This window comes from Bos grunniens, chromosome 7, assembly GCF_055505025.1.
Source record: "Bos grunniens cultivar Pamir isolate PY7600 chromosome 7, Bosgru_T2T1.0, whole genome shotgun sequence".
Lineage (NCBI taxonomy): Eukaryota > Metazoa > Chordata > Mammalia > Artiodactyla > Bovidae > Bos > Bos grunniens.
In genome coordinates, this window is record NC_141171.1 from 68,852,330 (window position 1) to 68,871,185 (window position 18,856).

The 18,856-nt window shown below is 40.8% G+C and overlaps 2 protein-coding genes across 7 annotated transcripts in view; both read right to left on the bottom strand.

Annotated features, from left to right (window-relative positions):
- LOC147369771 (hepatitis A virus cellular receptor 2-like) overlaps nt 1-18,358 on the bottom strand; it is a 49,691-nt gene extending 31,333 nt beyond the window's left edge. Inside the window, exons 1-2 of one of the 2 annotated variants that reach the window (XM_086413740.1) lie at nt 18,306-18,358; nt 17,869-17,914 (exon numbers count right to left, since the gene is read on the bottom strand). The gene's annotated coding sequence lies outside the window, so the exon portion shown is untranslated. Of the gene's footprint in view, nt 1-233; nt 369-17,868; nt 17,915-18,305 lie in introns of those variants that run through there. The other variant, XM_086413748.1, reaches the window with a different exon arrangement.
- MED7 (mediator complex subunit 7) lies at nt 137-18,358 on the bottom strand. Of its 5 annotated transcripts, none has more exons than XR_015168570.1 (4): nt 18,306-18,358; nt 6,118-6,870; nt 538-596; nt 137-374 (listed from the first exon to the last, which is right to left on the bottom strand). XR_015168570.1 is itself a non-coding variant. In XM_086413752.1 (3 exons), the coding sequence occupies exon 2, from the start codon at nt 6,851-6,853 to the stop codon at nt 6,152-6,154; it is 702 nt and encodes a 233-aa protein (XP_086269878.1). In that variant the 5' UTR covers nt 6,854-6,870; nt 18,306-18,358; the 3' UTR covers nt 137-374; nt 6,118-6,151. The 5 variants fall into 5 exon arrangements, 3 of the variants coding, with proteins under 3 accessions (XP_086269878.1, XP_086269876.1, XP_086269875.1); XR_015168571.1 differs by having other exon boundaries at nt 137-388; XM_086413752.1 differs by lacking the exon at nt 538-596.
- Nucleotides 18,359-18,856: the final 498 nt, after the last annotated feature.

An 18,856-nucleotide genomic window follows, 5' to 3' on the forward strand; every position in this document is an offset into this window, starting at 1 on the left:
TATATATAGAATATACTTTCACAACAGTACTCCCATTCTTAATGGCTCTTAACGAGTACATGGTATTCATTGTATACCTTCATGCTTGTTGAATGACTGAAAAATTGTGAAAATAAAGACCCAAAGGCACCTTTCCTTGTAGTTATGATACAGTGTATTCCAAGCCAGCCATGTCTCCCCCTCCCAATCCCCGACTCCCATCCTTTCAAAGCCCTCCCTTATTCCCAACCTACAAACAGCAGGAAACCAGCAGCTTCACAGATGGTGCTTCACAGCTTGATGCTAAGCAGATGTGAGAAGCATCTTTCTGTCATCATCTACTCAGAATTAACCAACAGTGTCTTAGGTCTTCCTCAGGTCTTGTCCAGGCAGCCCTGAGAGAAAAGCTCTAATCAATTAAAAAAAAAAAGAACTCTTATTCACAACACAGTACTGATTATTTTGAAATATCTATACCCTATTCTTTCCATGAGAAAAAAATGTGTAGGCCACAGCAGATACAGCATCTCACTCGTTAAATACAAAGTTCAGTATTACCATCAGCATCTATGAGTTTCTCCATCTGAGTCCCCTCTTCTGCCACCTGGCTGCAGCTCCTAAACAAGAGGTAACAGTGCCACTTACTGTTAGACTCATCACATTACAGTTTGAAACCAGTTCCTCAATTTTGGATTCTGAATGCCAAATGCAATTAGCAGGAAAAGTAACAGTTGACCTTTGAGAGTTTACTAAGTACCAGAAATTATGCTGAGTGCTCTGGAGCCATAATCTCACTTCAGCCGCAGAACAAACCTATAATTTTTATTTTGCAGTTATTAAGTGGTTTTATGAAAATATTCCAGGGTTAAGAATCTAATCACCTAGATCAGACCCTCTGGCCAAATTCATTCGGCTGCCTGTTTTCGTACATTCCACAAAATAGGAATTATTTTTAACATGTTTAAATGGTTTGGAAAAAATCAAAAGAATATTTCATAACATGTAAAAATTATTTAAACTCAAGTTTCAATCTCCATATCTAAAGTTGGAACACAGCATTCTCATTTGTCGACATATTTTCTATGGCTGCATTTGTACCGCAGTAGAGGAATAATTACAATGGCTAAAAAATGTCAATTCCTGACCTAGATTCTAATCTGGATACACCACCTGAGCAAACCACAAAACTGATCCCCATTTTCATAAAGTGGGGGTGATATCTACTTAAAGAGAGTTTTAGGAAGGTTACTGCTTAAACGCACACATCTCAAGACAGCAGCAGAATTCGATATAAATGCTTTAAAATGTTCAAAAGGAGCTCATAATTTCCATCTACAAAATCCTTCCTCAGTCTAATACTGTGTGATGTATAAAATAAGAATTTTGGGGTTAAATATCAGATTCCACTCTTGACTCTGTTACTATCTATGATTTATTAAATATATGATGCTGCAGCAACAGCACAGAGAGGTAATAAAGTATGAAGGTTTAGGCTTTGAAACTAGAATATTTCAATCCTGGCTTTGCCACTCACTAGCTTGGTGACCTTGGATAAATGATACCCCTCTGAGTCTCCACTCCCTCATCTGAAATAATGGTGTAAAAATCATGATTTTAATGGGTTGTTTTGAGGATAAAGAAGCTTTTTGTATATTAAGTGATTAGAACAGTGCCAACTAAGTGCTTTATATGCATGCTATTGATGTATGTTACAACTTACGGCAGGGTGCCCCAAAATATTTCCAATGGCATACTGAACTAAGAAGTGGCCAATACAAGAGCAACACTCTGACCACCCTCTCCCAACCCCAATTTCCCCCACCCCACCCCACCCCTGCACCGTTTCCCCCAAAGCAAAAAACAAACCTCTCCCACAAAAGGTGCACTCACCACAGTGAAGGGAAAAGGACACCCTTATCACCAGAGATAAGGAATTTGAGCTGAAAAGCCTATATAAATAAACCTTGTTACCTCTTTATTACTCCAAGCCCAAATTGTTTAGATTCCTCATTGAGCACATGCCAATTCCTCACAAATTCAGTGTTTGTGTAAAGAATATAAATGCTCTGGCTACTTCTTAGGTCCCATTGCTGAGACCTCTGTGTATAGGAATTAAAATTTTCTCATATTGTCTTGTGTCAGTTTTATTAGTCCAATCACAAGAACTCAAGAGGGATAGAGGGGGAAATACCCCTCTCCCCAACACTTCCCATCAGATTTAGGATAGAACAAACTCCTTTCCTAGGCCTTCTAAATCCTGTAATCTGACACCATCTGCTTCTCTAGCTCCAACCTCCTCCCTCCCTATGGTGTGGCCCTAACAGCCTTTTCCCTCAAAATTATGCCAACTTTTGTCTCAAGAGACACTTGTACTTGCTGTTTCCTGTGACCTCAGGACAGGTCTTTTCTCTCAAATACAACACAGCACAGTTAAAATGGTCTTCCACAACCCTTAACAATTTCAAACACAGAAACAACTTGAGAAATAATGTGGGCAAGGCATTTTGAGTAGGAAACAGAAATATATTGGAAGCAAGATTCTTGTTATAATGGCTGAATGGTTAATGCAAGAATTTATGCCTTCAAAAATTAACCTATTTATGTTCCTGTTTCTTTCATTTTCCTTTCCACTCTTCATACCCCCAGGAACTAAACCACTGTCAGGAATAAAGAGGACCACAATATCCACTAAATGAATAGAGCAAATAAATGGACTTAAACAGAAGGGTGGACCACCTCCTTCCATACATTAACATGTTGGGATCTGTCATATTCTTACAGAATCTGCCCCCCGCCCCCCACCAGCTGAATGGCCCAGCTGAAATCAGGAATGCCACCCCTAACTTCTCCCTCCCAGCTGGTCAATTACTTTTTTTTTTTTTTTGAGACAACTCCCAGACAGTAGTACAGAAAGACTTAACACTCAGGAACTGTTAGTACACATGTTCTCCACTCATACCATCAAAGAAGCTGGTTTGTATAGAATGAAATTACAGAAAAGTCAGAAAGGAGGGACAAAGTGTTCTGGACCTTGCCCTAAAGAACCTCCAAGTCCTCTTCATGGTTTGGATGTTTAATTTATCCCTCAATCATGTAACACATGATTTCAATAATCATGTTAGGGATTTCATAAATCCTTCATTTCATAAATTTAAAAGGATTTCATAATCCTTTCAACAAATTCATCTTTTGCTTAAACTAGTACAAGTAGAGAGTACTAAGTAATGCAATCCTTTATCCTATGGCACAGCAGTCACCTACAAACTTCTTAAAACCAATTTCAGGGCCCCACTCCAGAGCAATGAAACCAGAATCCTTGCAGTCTGGGTCCCAGCACTGGTAATCTCAAGAGTTGCCCTGGTTATACCTTCAGATATTCCACTTCAAAGTATCAATCTATACGGAATATTCATTATGATCAGGTGTGCAAAGATATATTTTAATCCTCACAGAGTTTTTACATACACTTTGAAATTTGTAACAACTATCAGACCACTGCTGTTTTTTCATCCCATTATAACAGCAGGAGTTCACATCAGAATAGTTCCACCCTGAAAGATCTGCAAGCTCATATCCCCTCAAAGTCAGAATTTAAGATTTCACATGAAATTTTAATCTCTTACTCTTTCTCTCCAACAAACATACATTATATACAAATAATGTTGTGACTCTCTTAAGGATGTGATAGTGATAATGTGATTCAGTTAGTTTTTTCCATGCAAGGATTTGCAAAATTGGTTTTGTACCTCAGTGTTGTAAGAGGGTTGTGGTCAAAGGAGATTCCTTTGGAGAGTTGCTAAAGTGTTATGTTATGTCTACCTTATTCTGCCACAGGGAGATAAGGGGGTTTCCCTCCCCCTTCAATTTAAACTTAACAGAGCCCAGACTGCATCTCCTGGAGTCTATGGAGCCCCAAAATCAATACCAAACACATATGAGGAAAAAACAAATGAGATTTGCCAACTATCTGCCTAACAGAGAGGTTGTCTACTTGAAAGTTACACAGTCATGTCTCTTTGTGATCCCATGGACTGTAGCCTGCCCAGCTCCTCTGTCCATGGAATTCTCCAGGCAAGAGTACTGGAGTAGGTTGCCATTTCCTTCTCCAGGGGATCCTCCAGACCCAAGGATCAAACCCAGCACTGCAGGCAGATTCTTTAGCAACTGAGCCACTGCTGCTGCTAAGTCACTTCAGTCGTGTCCGACTCTGTGCGACCCCAGAGACGGCAGCCCACCAGGCTCTCCCATCCCTGGGATTCTCCAGGCAAGAACACTGGAGTGGCTTGCCACTTCCTTCTCCAATGCATGAAAGTAAAAAGTGAAAGTGAAGTCGCTCAGGTTGTCTACTTGAAAGTTATACAGTCATGTCCGACTCCTAGCGACCCCATGGATTGCAGTCTACCAGGCTCCTCCATCCATGGGATTTTCCAGGCAAGAGTACTGGAGTGGGGTGCCATCGCCTTCTCCAAACTGAGCCACTAGGGAAGCCAAATATTTTTTATGACAGGCAAGAGGCCCATGAACAGAAGAGAAGAGTGGCCTCACTTGCCAAGAACGTCTGTCCCTCATCTGGCATGGCTTAGGCCCAGTCCGGGAGAGTGCGCGAACAGGCCATCTACTTTGGACCAGCCTAAAGCCCCCAGAATTTTAAAGAAAAGGATAAATGAGGGTTTCACACACAGAATTTACCCATGGCCACTTTAAACCGGACTTTGCCTGTTTATTTGGGAAAAGGCCTTACCATTATCAGGGATTCTTAAGCTTGAGCCTGCACGGGAATCACCTGAGAGCTCTTTAACACAGTTTGTTGAGCCCCACTTCTACAATTCACTTTAACATGGCTGGGGTGGACCTGAGAATTTGCATAACCAGTCCCCAAGTGATATCAATGCTGCTGGTCTAGCACTATGCTTTGAGAATCACTCAAAGCATATTTCTAAATATGCTTAAGAGGAAGGCTGATAGAAACCCTCAGATACAAGGCAGACTCTCCATCAAGATTTCAGTGGAAGAGGGGTTGGAGAAAAGAAAAGAGAAGTGCAGAAATGAAATCTCAGTGCTCAAAACAACAGTAACAACAAAATAACAACAGTAAGTTGACTTCTTATTCACATGGTGAAGTTAAATCAGCAGGGGTGAGGAGAGGGGTGGGACCGGGGCAGGGGAGGGTGGAGTTGAAAGGAGGGCCTAGTCTTCAGGCATTCAAGGACCCAAAATGACCAAACTTTTGCCATCTTCAAGTGGCTTCCAAAGTTTTCCTGGGTGTGACCATCAAACCAGCAGATGAGAAGATAATGGTGGGTGATATAAGAAACTTTTATGGGGCAGGCCTGGATTTTTACATCATATTCCACTGCTTAGAACTCAGTCACATGGCCTCATAGAGATGCACAGGGAATGGAGAACCACAGTTTCTGGCAAGGCAGCATGTCTCAGGGGAGCAAGAATCTCTGGTGGACATCCAGCGCTCTCTGCCCCCAAACCCCCTTTCTATAGCAGGTTTCCAGCCTTAAGCAAGTCTGAATCTAGGAAATATAGTGCAGACAATTTACATAGACATTTTAATGATTAAAATGAATGTCTGTAACTAAAAGTGATCAAAGGACTTCTTAGTGACTGAATAAAAGTTCCAGGACCCATCCAGGACAGGGGTAAGAGGCTGAGACGGTGTTTGCAAGAACAGCCAAGAGAAAAAATGAAACTGTTTTATAACTCTGGGGTTCCTCTCTTTAAACATGTTACACTATTCTTTTTTAGAGATTAAGCAAGTTTTTAAGTGAAACAAAGATCGCATAATTTCACATTTATAAAGTCTGATGTCCTTTATTATCTATCACTCTTAAAGCAAATGACAAATCTACTTCCCAGTGTTGAAACCTGCTATCACTGAAGATATCTTCAAAATTCACTGCAACTCTGGAAACAAGGATATTCCACAAATACCTGCACTCTGCTTTTTAAGGTAATCACTCTTAATTAATGTAGGCACACTCATTTACCTATGCTTGCCATAAGGTGAAATTACTGCTGTGACTTCTCATAGTTGAGAAAGTTGGAGAATCAAGCTGCTTGCAAGACTTCTTTCTAGTTATATCTTCTTTTGAGACTCTCTAAAAGTGAATTAACTAATATGTTTACCATTCACTGAAGGGGAAAGGAAAAGAAACATCCTTCACGGCCTTTCATTCATTTCGTCAATCAGGACACACAAGGCAGCATCTTTCTCTATAATCTGATCTCTCCGATGACCTGAATTTTCTCTTTGTTGTTCATTCTGTCCAATACAATTGTTGCTGTCATCAGCGTCCATTGGTTCAGTTTTTACTCTCATCCCTGCTTCTGAATGAGGCAAATCATCAGGCAGAGAAGCCAAGCAATTCTGAATCATCTCAATGACTCGTTCCAGATGCTTTTGAAACCTCTCGGCTGTCTCAAGACGTTGACGTTTCTGCACCTCCATCATGACTCTCAAGGTCTCTCTTGCTTGGTGGGGTCGGTATTCATTTATGAGATGATGTACATGCACAAAAAGCAGCTTAAGATCTTCTAGCTTCTCTTCTCGTTTTATACTCCCAGGGCTCCGTATCAAGATATCTAAGAGGTCTAAGAAATTAATAAGGATAGACATATTGAGTTTTCTCAGTTCTTTCTTGTGATCAAACTGCATAGGATGAAGTCGTTCAATACCCTGACTTTCTAAAGGGCGGATGATAAGATCATCACACTGGAACTGGTTGCCAAACATCATGTAACTGTCCTTTATTGGAGGTGGAGGCTTGGGAGCGAGGCCTTCCTGAATATTTTCATCTGTATACTCCTTGATGTACTGCATCGGAGGGGGTGGGAGGGCACTCACTTGCTGTGGCTCACCCATTGTGGAAGATCAAGAACCTACAGAAATAAACCATCAAACAAAAAATAAGAGGAAAACAAAACGTAACACACACACACACACACACACACACACACACAAATAGACCAAAGATTGAGAGTGGAGCTACAAAACAAACCTGTCACATTCAGTGATTAATGACAGAATCATTTCCCTTTTCTCCCATGGCCATTTGGTGCCCAAGACAAAATGATCTCCCTCGTCTCCAAAACTAACATTTACAACAGGGTAAACCTGCTATCTTTTTCTAATTAGCATTATATACTCAATCATTCAGGTATTTTTCCAGCCCTACTTAACATTTCCATTGGCACAAAAAACTACTGTAGTATACAGCTGACCTTCAAAGCTATGGTTTTTCCAGTGGTCATGTATGGATGTGAGAGTTGGACTATAAAGAAAGCTGAGCACCAAAGAATTGATGCTTTTGAACTGTGGTGTTGGAGCAGACTTTTGAGAGTCCCTTGGACTGCAAGGAGATCCAACCAGTCCATCCAAGGAAATTAGTCCTGAATATTCATTGGAAGGACTGATGCTGAAGCTGAAATTCCAATACTTTGGCCACCTGATGTGAAGAACTGACTCATTTGAAAAGACCCTGATGCTGGGAAAGATTGAAGGCGAGAGAAGGGGACGACAGAGGATGAGATGGTTGGATAGCATCACCAACTTGATGGACATGAGTTTGAGTAAGCTCCGGGAGTTGGTGATGGACTGGGAAGCCTGGTGTGCTGCAGTCAATGGGGTCACAAAGTCGGACACATCTGAGCAACTGAACTGAACTGGTATCACTGGACAACATAGGTTTGAACGTGCAAAGGTCCACTTACATGTGGATTTTTTTCAATAGTAAATACTAGAGTACTACAAGATTTATGGGGCTTCCCTGGTGACTCAGTGATAAAGAATCCACCTGCCAATGCAGGAGATGTGGGTTTGATCCCTGGGTCAGGAAGATCTCCTGGGGAGGGAAATGGCAACCCACTCCAGTATTCTTGCCTGGGAAATCCCAGAAGAGCCTGGTGGGCTAATCCACAGAGTTGCAAGAGTCAGACATGACTTAGTAAATAACTAAAAACAAGACCCATGTTTGGTTAAATTCTCAGATGCAGAACCACAAATGTGAAGGAACGAAAGATACAAAAGGTCAATTCTAAGTTATACTCAGATTTTCAACTGTGCAGAGGCCGGGCATCCCTAACCTCCCAGTTGTTCATGGGTCAACTATATTTTCATCTATAAGTGAAATAGTCTGGATTCCACACCCCTCACCAGTTATGCCTCATTTCTCTATCCTCTCTGCAGCCAAACTACACATGCTGTCTCCCCATCTCATGTTATAATCACTTGTTTTATATTACAGATTGATTTCCAAAAGCAAACACCTGTAACTCTAAGGAACACTGACAAAATTAACACTGCTCTAGTCTAAACAAACACATCATCTGAGCTTCTGTGATCCAATTGCACTTCCTTTTATTCTACAATGTATTTTACAATTCTTTATAGATTCACTAACTTTTCTACATCCACTACAGAACTTTCAAACTCAAATATATCTTCAATTCAATAGCCACAATAACCTCTATCTATTCCATTTTAACTTAGGAATATCATAAAATGAGAAGATCCTGAGTGCTCATTTAGACTGATCTTACCAGATTTTCAAGATTTATTTATACAATCCAACATCAGAGATAGCAAGTAATATACTGGAGGAAGATTCATACTTGGAATTTCTGAGGTACTAAGGGCAGCTGTGGGGCAGTCCTGAGTTTCCACCAACCTATGGTGGTGAACTGCATACTACTGAGTCAATATGGCAGTGGCCATGGGCATGATGCGTTACTCTAACTATACCAAGCTACACTTCACTGCTCTACTAGCTTTCTGTTTATCCATTTTTATCACTATTCAATCTGGAATCAACCTCCTTCCTCCACAAATACTCAAAGTCATCAACAACCATCACATGACCAAATTCAATGGACATTTTTCTAAAGTGATCTTAATCTCTAAGCACCATTTTCTTCCTTTTCAACCCAGTCCCCTTCTCCTTCAGCATCTGTGATCTTACATTTATGTTTTCCTCCTACCTTACTGGAGGCTCCCTCTCAGTCTCCTTTACTGCCCCTCCTTCTCTATCCAAATTTTAATGTTGGCATGCATCAGAGGAGTGCCCTATAGAGTCACAAATTCAAAGATCAAAGGGAAAAGGCAGGGAACATAAAGTTACACATGCAGGGGCAGGGATTAGAGAGAACAGAGGATCTCCAAGCCAGACCTCAAAGCCTCCAGCCACTAGCATTCACTCATGAATTAAGATTCACTGCACCTTAGTCTTGACTTTTCAAGAAAGGAAGGAAAAATCCAGAATTATATGGGGAATTTCTCAGTTTTTAAAAATACTAGCAATTAATTCTGGAAACTGTCAAGTACTGTGAAGTCAAAAAGAATTTCTAACAACCTCTGTGGTCTGCAGGCCACTAGTTTTAGGCCTCTGTTTTATGTTCTTCCTGGGATGACCTCAGTCAACTGCATAGCTTTTATTAGCATTTCTATCAGTGGTTCTCAACCAGGTGTGATTTTTGCCAGCTCAGTTCAGTTCAGTCGCTCCTTCATGTCCGACTCTTTGCGACCCCATGAACCGCAGCACCCCAGGCCTCCCTGTCCATCGCCAACTCCCGGAGTTCACCCAAACCCATGTCCATTGAGTCGGTGATGCCATCCAACTATCCCATCCTCTGCGTCCCCTTCTGCTCCTGCCCTTCAATCTTTTCCAGCATCAGAGTCTTTTCAAATGAGTCATCTCTTTGCATCAGGTAGCCAAAGTACTGGAGTTTCAGCTTCAGCATCAGTCCTTCCAATGAACACCCAGGACTGATCTCCTTTAGGATGGACTGGTTGGATCTCCTTGCAGTTCAAGGGACTCTCAAGAGTATTCTCCAACACCACAGTTCAAAAGCATCAATTCTTTGGCGCTCAGCATTCTTTATAGTCCAACTCTCAGATCCATACCTGACCACTGGAAAAACCATAGCCTTGACTCGATAGACCTTTGTTGGCAAAGTAATGTCTCTGCTTTTTAATATGCTGTCTAGGTTGAACGTAACTTTCCTTCCAAAGAGTAAGCGTCTTTTAATTTCATGGCTGCAATCACCACCTGCAGTGATTCTGGAGCACAGAAAAATAAAGTCAGTCACTGTTTCAACTGTTTCCCCATTTATTTGCCATGAAGTGATGGGACCAGATGCCATGATCTTAGCTTTCTGAATGGTGAGCTTTAAGCCAACTTTTTCACTCTCCTCTTTCACTTTCATCAAGAGGCTCTTTAGTTCTTCTTCACTTTCTGCCATAAGGGTGGTGTCATCTGCATATCTGAGGTTATTGATATTTCTCCCAGCAAGCTTGATTCCAGCTTGTGCTTCTTCCAGCCCAGCGTTTCTCATGATGTACTCTGCATAGAAGTTAAATAAGTAAGGTGACAATATACAGCCTTGACATACTCCTTTTCCTATTTGGAACCAGTCTGTTGTTCTATGTCCAGTTCTAACTGTTGTTTCCTGACCTGCATACAGGTTTCTCAAGAGGCACGTCAGGGGACTGGTATTCCATCTCTTTCAGAATTTTCCACAGTTTATTGTGATCCACTCAATGGCTTTGGCATAGTCAATAAAGCAGAAATAGATGTTTTTCCGGAACTCTCTTGCTTTTTCGATGATCCGGCCGATGTTGGCAATTTGATCTCCGGTTCCTCTGCCTTTTCTAAAACCAGCTTGAACATCTGGAAGTTCATGGTTCACGTATTGCTGAAGCCTAGCTTGGAGAATTTTGAGCATTACTTTAATAGTGTGTGAGATGGGTCAATTGTGCAGTAGTTTGAGCATTCTTTGGCATTGCCTTTCTTTGGGATTGGCATGAAAACTGACCTTTTCCAGTCCTGTGGCCACTGCTGAATTTTCCAAATTTGCTGGCATATTGAATGCAGCACTTTCACAGCATCATCTTTCAGGATTTCAAATAGATCAACTGGGATTCCATCACCTCCACTAGCTTTGTTCGTGGTGATGCTTCCTAAGGCCCATTTGACTTCACATTCCAGGATGTTTGGCTCTAGGTGAGGGATCACACCATCGTGATTATCTGGGTCATGAAGATCTTTTTTGTACAGTTCTTCTGTGTATTCTTGCCACCTCTTCTTAATATCTTCTGCTTCTGTTAGGTGCATACCATTTCTGTCCTTTATGGAGCCCATCTTTGCATGAAATGTTCCCTTGGTATCTCTAATTTTCTTGAAGAGATCTCTAGTCTTTCCCATTCTATTGTTTTCCTCTATTTCTTTGCATTGATCGCTGAGGAAGGCTTTCTTCTCTCTCCTTGCTATTCTTTGGAACTCTGCATTCAGATGCTTATATCTTTCCTTTTCTCCTTTGCTTTTCGCTTCCCTTCTTTTCACAGCTATTTGTAAGGCCTCCTCAGACAGCCATTTTGCTTTTTTGCATTTCTTTTTCTTGGGGATGGTCTTGATCCCTGTCTCCTGTACAATGTCACAAACCTCCGTCCATAGTTCATCAGGCAATCTGTCTATCAGATCTAGTCCCTTAAATCTATTTCTCACTTCCACTGTATAATCATAAGGGATTTGATTTAGGTCATACCTGAATGGTTTAGTAGTTTTCCCAACTTTCTTCAATTTCAGTCTGAATTTGGCAATAAGGAGTTCATGATCTGAGCCACAGTCAGCTCCAACCTGGAGACACTTAGTTGCCACAACTTGGTAAAGGGGTGTTAGTGGCTTCTAATGGGTAGAGACTGGGAATGCTGTAAACATATAATGCACCAGGCAGTCCCCCACCACAAAGAATTATCCCATCCAAAGTGTCAATATATTGTGCCAAAGTGGAGAAATCTTGGTCTGTATTTGAGTCTTGGGTTTGTTTTTTTTTTTAAACTGAAGTATACTTTATTTACAATATTGTGTTAGTTTCAAGCATACAGCAAAGTTATTCAGGTTTTTTTTTTTCAGATTATATTCCATTATACGTTATTATAAGATGATGAATATAATTTGCTGTGCTATAAACCAAATCTTTGCCACTTATTTATTGTACATATAAGACTTTGTTAATCTCATATTCCTAATTTACCCCTTTCTCCCTCTCCCCTTTGGCAACCAAGTTTGTTTTCTATGTCTGTGAGTCTGTTTCTATTTTGTTTATATATTCATTTGTATTATTTTCAGATTTCACATATAAGTGATATCATATAATATTTGTCTTTCTCTTGATTCATGAGTTTTGATCTCTAGTCCAGACTGCCTCTGGGCTCTCTATGGATACCTCATAGGGCATTCAAACTTAAAAAAAAATTTTTGATTCCATCTACAATACATACCCTCTAAATCTGCTCCTCTCATAGCTTCTAAAGCTTTAATCTTTCCTATCTCAGTAAAATGTCCCCATTTCCCACCTAGTATTCCAAGCCAGGAACCTAAAGTTTATCTCAATGCTCCTTTTTTACCAACTTCCTCTCCTCACCACCACTGCCAAGTCCTGAGATCCCCCAGAGTAGGAAATGGCAACCCACTTCAGTATTCTTGCCTGGAAAATTCATGGACAGAGGAACCTGGCAGGCTGCAGTTCATGGGGTTGCAAAAGAGCTGGACTCAACCAAGCATGCACACAGGCACGCTGATTCCAAACCCTTGCTATCTCAAATTCATCACTTCTGACCAAGACACCACTCCCTCTTATTTGGAACACAATGGCTTTGCAGGGATCTTTTTGTTTCCACTACAGTTCATCCATATAATAGCCAGTCTAATTCTCATACCACATTCCCTTTTACTTATATCCTAGCAATACTGTCTTCAAGTATTCTCATACAATTCTTTACCAACCTCTTCTGCCTCTGGGTCTTTTCATGTGATTTTCTTCCTGCTTCAGGCTCTAGCTTAAAAATGTCACTTCTAAAGATATAACTTCTCTGATTATTCATCAAAAGCAGACCCTGTCTTCCCCCTTTTATTCTCTTCATCAGTATCTGATTTGTGTCCCCAACCAGACTATAAACTCTATGAAGGGAAGGACTATGACTATCACAGTTCTCACTGGGTTCAAAACCATGCACATAAGCTTCATAAGTCTTTGTTGGTAGCTCCATTCATTTCACAAGAGCTTCAAGTCAAAGGGAATTTGAAAGCAGGTACAAACATCTTTAATGTGTATTTACTCCTTCAAGTATTTAATGTTTGTCTAATACATAACAATAATGATTATGATGACAAGTAATACTTGATTGAGTGCATACTACGTGCCAGGGACTGTTCTTAACTTCTCTCATGGTTGTGAGAAATCTGAGAAAAGAAAGGTGAGCTTTCCATTTCAAGGATGAGATCACTGTGGCTCAGAAAGGTTGATCCACTTGTGTAAAGGAAGTAGCCAGAGCCAAAAGATCTCAAACACTACATCATACTATCTTTCAAAGATAAATAAGAAACACCACCTCCATGCTAGTGTTCCTTACAATCTATCAAGGAAAACAGACAAAAAATAACTGTACATTTTAAGGGTTCTACAAAAGACCAACAGATCTGACTACCAAAAAATCAATCTAAAAATTCTATATGGGAAAATACATCAGAAGCAAAATTAAAAGATAATCCTATTTTTCTGGAAGAAGAGTGCTTGCAAGCTAACAGGGGTAAATACTAGAAATTTAATTATGATTTTTTTTAAAACATATTTTCTGATTCCATCCCTATGAGAAGAAAAGCACTATGACTTCATATTGCCTTTTATTCACAACTCTACCTCTAGCACCTTAAGCAATGGCTAGAAGGTGCTAAATCCTCAATAAGGATCCACTGAGTTTTTTTTTTTAACCTGTATCTTTAAAAAAAAAAATGGAAAAATAGGCAAAAGATGAAGAAAATGCAAATGCTGGATAAAAGCAGGAAAATATTCAGAATAATACATTGCTAAAAGCAAATTTTTAAAAGAATCCTTTTTGAAACAATCCCATTCACCATTGTAACAAAAAGAGTAAAATACCTAGGAATAAACCTACCTAAGGAGACTAAAAGACCTGTATACAGAAAACTATAAGACAATGATGAAAGAAATTAAAGATGACATAAATAGATGGAGAGAGATATATCATGTTCTTTGATTGGAAGAATCAATATTGTGAACATGACTATATTACTCAAAGCAATCTACAGATTCAACACAATCCCTATCAAATTACCAACATTTTTCACAGAACCAGAACAAAAAATTTTACAGTTTTTGTATGGAAACACAAAAGACCCTGAATAGCCAGAGCAATCTTGAGAAAACAAAATGGAGTTGGAGGAATCAACCCTCCTGAATTCAGACTATACCACAAAGCTATAGTACTCAACAGTATGGTACTGGCACAAAAACAGAAATACAGATCAAAGAAACAAGAAAAAAAGCTCAGAGATAAAACCTCACACCTATTGGGCACCTTATCTTTGACAAAGGAGGCAAAAATACATAAGAGAAAAGACAGCCTCTTCAATAGGTGGTGCTGGGGAAACCGGACAGTTAGCTACATGTAAAAGAATGAAGTTAGAACACTTCCTAACACCATACACAAAAATAAACTCAAAATGGATTAAAGACCTACACATAAAGTCAGAAACTGTAAAACTATTAGAGTAAAACATAGGCAAAACACGCACTGACTTGAATTACAGCAAGATCCTCTTTAACCCACCTCCTTGAGTAATGAAAATTAAAAAAAAAAAAAATGGTACCTAATTAAACTTAAAAGCTTTTGCATAGCAAAGGAAACTATATACAAGGTGAAAAGACAACCCTCAGAATGGGAGAAAATAATTCAAATGAAACAACTGACAAAGGATTAATTTCCAAAATATACAAGCAGCTCATTCAGCTCAACACCAGAAAAACAAACAACCCAAAGAGTGGGCAGAAGACCTAAACAGACATTTCTCCAAAGAAGACATACAGATGGCCAACAAACACAAAAAGATGCTCAACATCACTCATTATTAGAAATGCAAATCAAAACTATAATGAGGTATCACCTCATACCAATTAGAACGGCCATCATTTAAAAATCGACAAACAATAAATGCTGGAAAGCCTGTGAAGAAAAGGGAACCCTCCTGCACTGTTGGTGGGAATGCAAACTGATACAGACACTACACAGAACAGTATGATTCCTTTTAAAAATTCCTTTAAAAAACTAGGAATAGAACTGCCCTATGACCCAACAATCCCACTACTGGGCATATATCCTGAGAAAACCATAATTGAAAGAGACACAAGTACCCCAATGTTCATTCCAGCACTTTTTACAATAGCTAGGACATTCAAACAACCTAGATGTCCATTGACAGATGACTGAATAAGACAGGTGTGGTACATATACACAATGGAATATTACTCAGCTATAAAAAGGAACGCATATGAGTCAGTTCTAATGAGATGGATGAACCTAGAGCCTATTATACAGTGAAGTCAGAAAGTCAAATATTGTATATTAATGCATGCGTATGGAATCTAGAAAGATGGTACTGATGAACCTATTTGCAGGGCAGCAATGGAGATACAGGCATAGAGATCAGACTTGTGGACACAGTGGGGGAAGGAGAGGGAGGGACAAACTGAGATAACAGCATGGAAACATGTACATTACAGTATGTAAATGTACCATATAGTGAAAATCTGCTGTGTGACACAGGGAGCTCAACCTAGTGACAACCTACATGGGTGGGATGGGGTGGGAGATGGGAGGGGAGTTCAGTAGGGAGGGGACTTATGTATACCTGTGGCTGATTCATGTTGATATACGGCAGGGGTCAACACAGTATTGTAACGCAATTATCTTCCAATTAAAAAAAGAAAAAAAAAGACAAAAAATCCCAACATATATGTATAATAGCTAATGAGAAGTTGCTGTATAACACGGAGAGCTCAAATCTGGTACTCTGTGACAACCTAGAAGTGTGAGATGGGGTGGGGGTGGGAGGGAAGGTTCAAGGGAAAGGGGACATATGTACACTTATGGCTGATTCACAGTTGCCAAATAAGCGATTATGCTTCAATTAAAAATAAATTTTAAAAAAGGATCCTATCCATATAAGACTATCAAGATTTCAAATCCTCCATCACTTAACAAATAGAACACTTTCTATGTGGCAGGTGCTGGATTCCAGCACAGATCACACTCTACCTTTCAGCTTCTTCAGAGTGGTCATGCCAATTTTACAAGCAAGCTCTTAGCTACTCCAGCCCTGCAGGGAAGTCTTCTGCGGTGGAAAACATCCATTCCCCTGAGGTCCCACAAACACCATCACAGCCACCATAATAACACTCTAAGGTGGCAAGCCAGTATCACCAAGAGTATATAGGGAATTCTCATATACAACTAATAGGAAAGGAAACAAATATGCTTACTTGGAATTTAATGTGACAGTATCAAACATTGTAATGCTGATATTCTTTGACCCAACAATCCTTTTTATTATTTTATTTTATATTGGATTATAGCTGATTAACAACACTGTTGCTGTTGTTCAGTCGCTAAGTTGTGTCCAGCTCTTTGCGACCCCATGAACTGCAGCACCTCAGGTCTCCCTGTCCTTCACTATCCCCCAGAGTTTGCTCAAATTCATTTGCATTGAATCAGTGATGCTATCTAATCATCTCATCTTCTGCCACCCCCTTCTCCTCTTGCCCTCAATCTTTCCCAGCATCAGGGTCTTTTCCAATAAGTCAGCTCTTTGCATCAGGTAGCCAAAGTACTGGAGCTTCAGCATCAGTCCTTCCAATGAATATTTAGTGTTGATTTCCTTTAGGACTGACTGGTGACCCAACAATTCTATTTCTAGAAATTTATCCTACAAAAATATTGGTACAAGTACACAAATCTGTGTATCAGGATATTTAGTGCAGCACTGTTTGAAAAGAGCAGGAAAAGCTGGAAATAATCCAAATCTTCATCCATACTTTCACCCATATGAGGGCTTGGATGAAATGTCTATATATACACAATATGGCCTAAGAAAAAAGGGGTGAAATTACATGGAATGGAGGGTTATAAATACTGTGTACTGTTTCATTTATTTACAACACACTTATGATAGTTGCAAATAGTTATAACCAATGTTTTAACTTTTAAAAATTCAGTCTTTTCAGCACATGAATAATATTCCATATTCTTCAGATTCTCCAACTGTTAACATTTTCCTCATTTGCCTTATTGGGTCTCTCATTTCTTTATCTAAGATACTTCAGTGGATATCTCCCAAATAAGAATGTTCTCTTATAACCACATAATTACCAAAATCGGAGAATTAGCAATCATCTGGTACTTAAAAATAAATTTCATACAGCCTAGGTTTCACCCCTTCAAGCCTTTTCAGATTGGAATTCCTCTTCTGCCAATCCCAAAAGGGCAACTAAGTGACAGGCATCACTATTTTATATCCTCTTTTACTTACGCTTCAAACTAATTCTATGAGTTAAGTACTACTATCAATTTCATTTTAGAGATGAGGGTTCCAAGTCTGTCTCACCAAGAAGTGTCTGCAACCAAATCAAAGGGCCAGGAAATGGCATAGCAGGAATTCTCAACCTTGGTTGTTATGGTTGCACAGCACAAGCTCCTTTAAATCAGTAAACAATGAAGCATCTGCCAGTACAAAAGGAAACTGACATACAACAGAAATCATGTTTATTTATATCACTTCTCCAGACTAAACGTGCCAAAGGCAACGGAGGTTTTTCGTAAGACACGCGCCAGGCATCATAGCTGATTATCAGACTCAAGATCCACCTTTTAGTGTTTGTTCCGTTCTGACGGATTTAACCACAAAAAGAAAGGTACTGTAGGGTCTTATCTCCAGACGTTCGACTCGTTTGTGTACTGTGAATGGAGCTGCTGGAATGTTGTTTTTAAAATCTTCCCAGAAGATCTAATGAATGACGCGTGGGACCTACCTCCTTCCCCGTCTCCCAGTAAATCTTTTGATTTCAGGAGTGCTCCCTGAGGAAGAAGGGCGAGACTGGTTAGGGACAAGGCCGAAGAGAGGCCAGAAGACGTGGCGGGGTCACACAGCTCGGCAAACCAGCGGCGCGGGTCTAGAGCTCAGGTGTGCCAACCTCCGGCCGGGCTCGGCCTCCCCACCGGAGGAAGCCTAGAGCCCGCCGCGCAGAGGGTACCTTCCCACGGGAGGCCAATCACCCCACCCACCCCTGACCCCGGCTCCGCGAGCTGCGGGGAAGGTCGCGCTCTCTGAGGAACGCCGGAGAGGAAGGCGGGCGAACGTCCTCAGCACCAGGCCTCCCCGGACTCCCAGCCCTCCCAAAGGAAGCAGCGGGGTCCGGAAAAAGAAATGTACGAGGAACTGAGGCCCAAGCCGTCGCCGCCCACTTACTTCAGCTCTGGGTTTACACTGGCAGCCGCCTTCTCCACCTCAAGCCGAAATCCAACTTCCGGCCTCCACTTCCTGGAAGAAGCCACTGATGCTGCCCTTTGATTGGCTGGAAAGAGCTGTCCTTTAACCGAGGCTCTAGTCCCGCCTCTGTGACGGTTGGCTCACTATTTCGCCGGCACATAACTCCCCCTCTCTAGCCAACCCTCTCCCCCTACCTTCCTTCTGGCACCGCCCACCCTTCCGGGATTAGGCAGCAGCCACAGGGTTTTGGGGTCGCGGAGGATGTGTGTTACCAATAAAAGCAGTTACTCTTTGCTTTCTTTTTCTGTTTTCCTGAATATTCACTGGAAGGACCAATGCTGAAGCTGAAGCTCCAATACTTTGGCCACCTGATGTGAAGAACTGACTCATTGGAAAAGAGCCTGATGCTGGGAAAGATTGAAGGCAGGAGGAGAAGGGGATAACAGAGGAGGAGATAATTGCATGACATCACCGACTCAAATGAAATGAGTTTGAGCAAGCTCCTGGAGTTGGTGAAGGACAGGAAGGCC

What these genes read in the sequence shown, in the direction of transcription:
- MED7 (XM_086413752.1), bottom strand. Translation starts at nt 6,853, where the DNA reads ATGGGTGAGCCACAGCAAGTGAGTGCCCTCCCACCCCCTCCGATGCAG.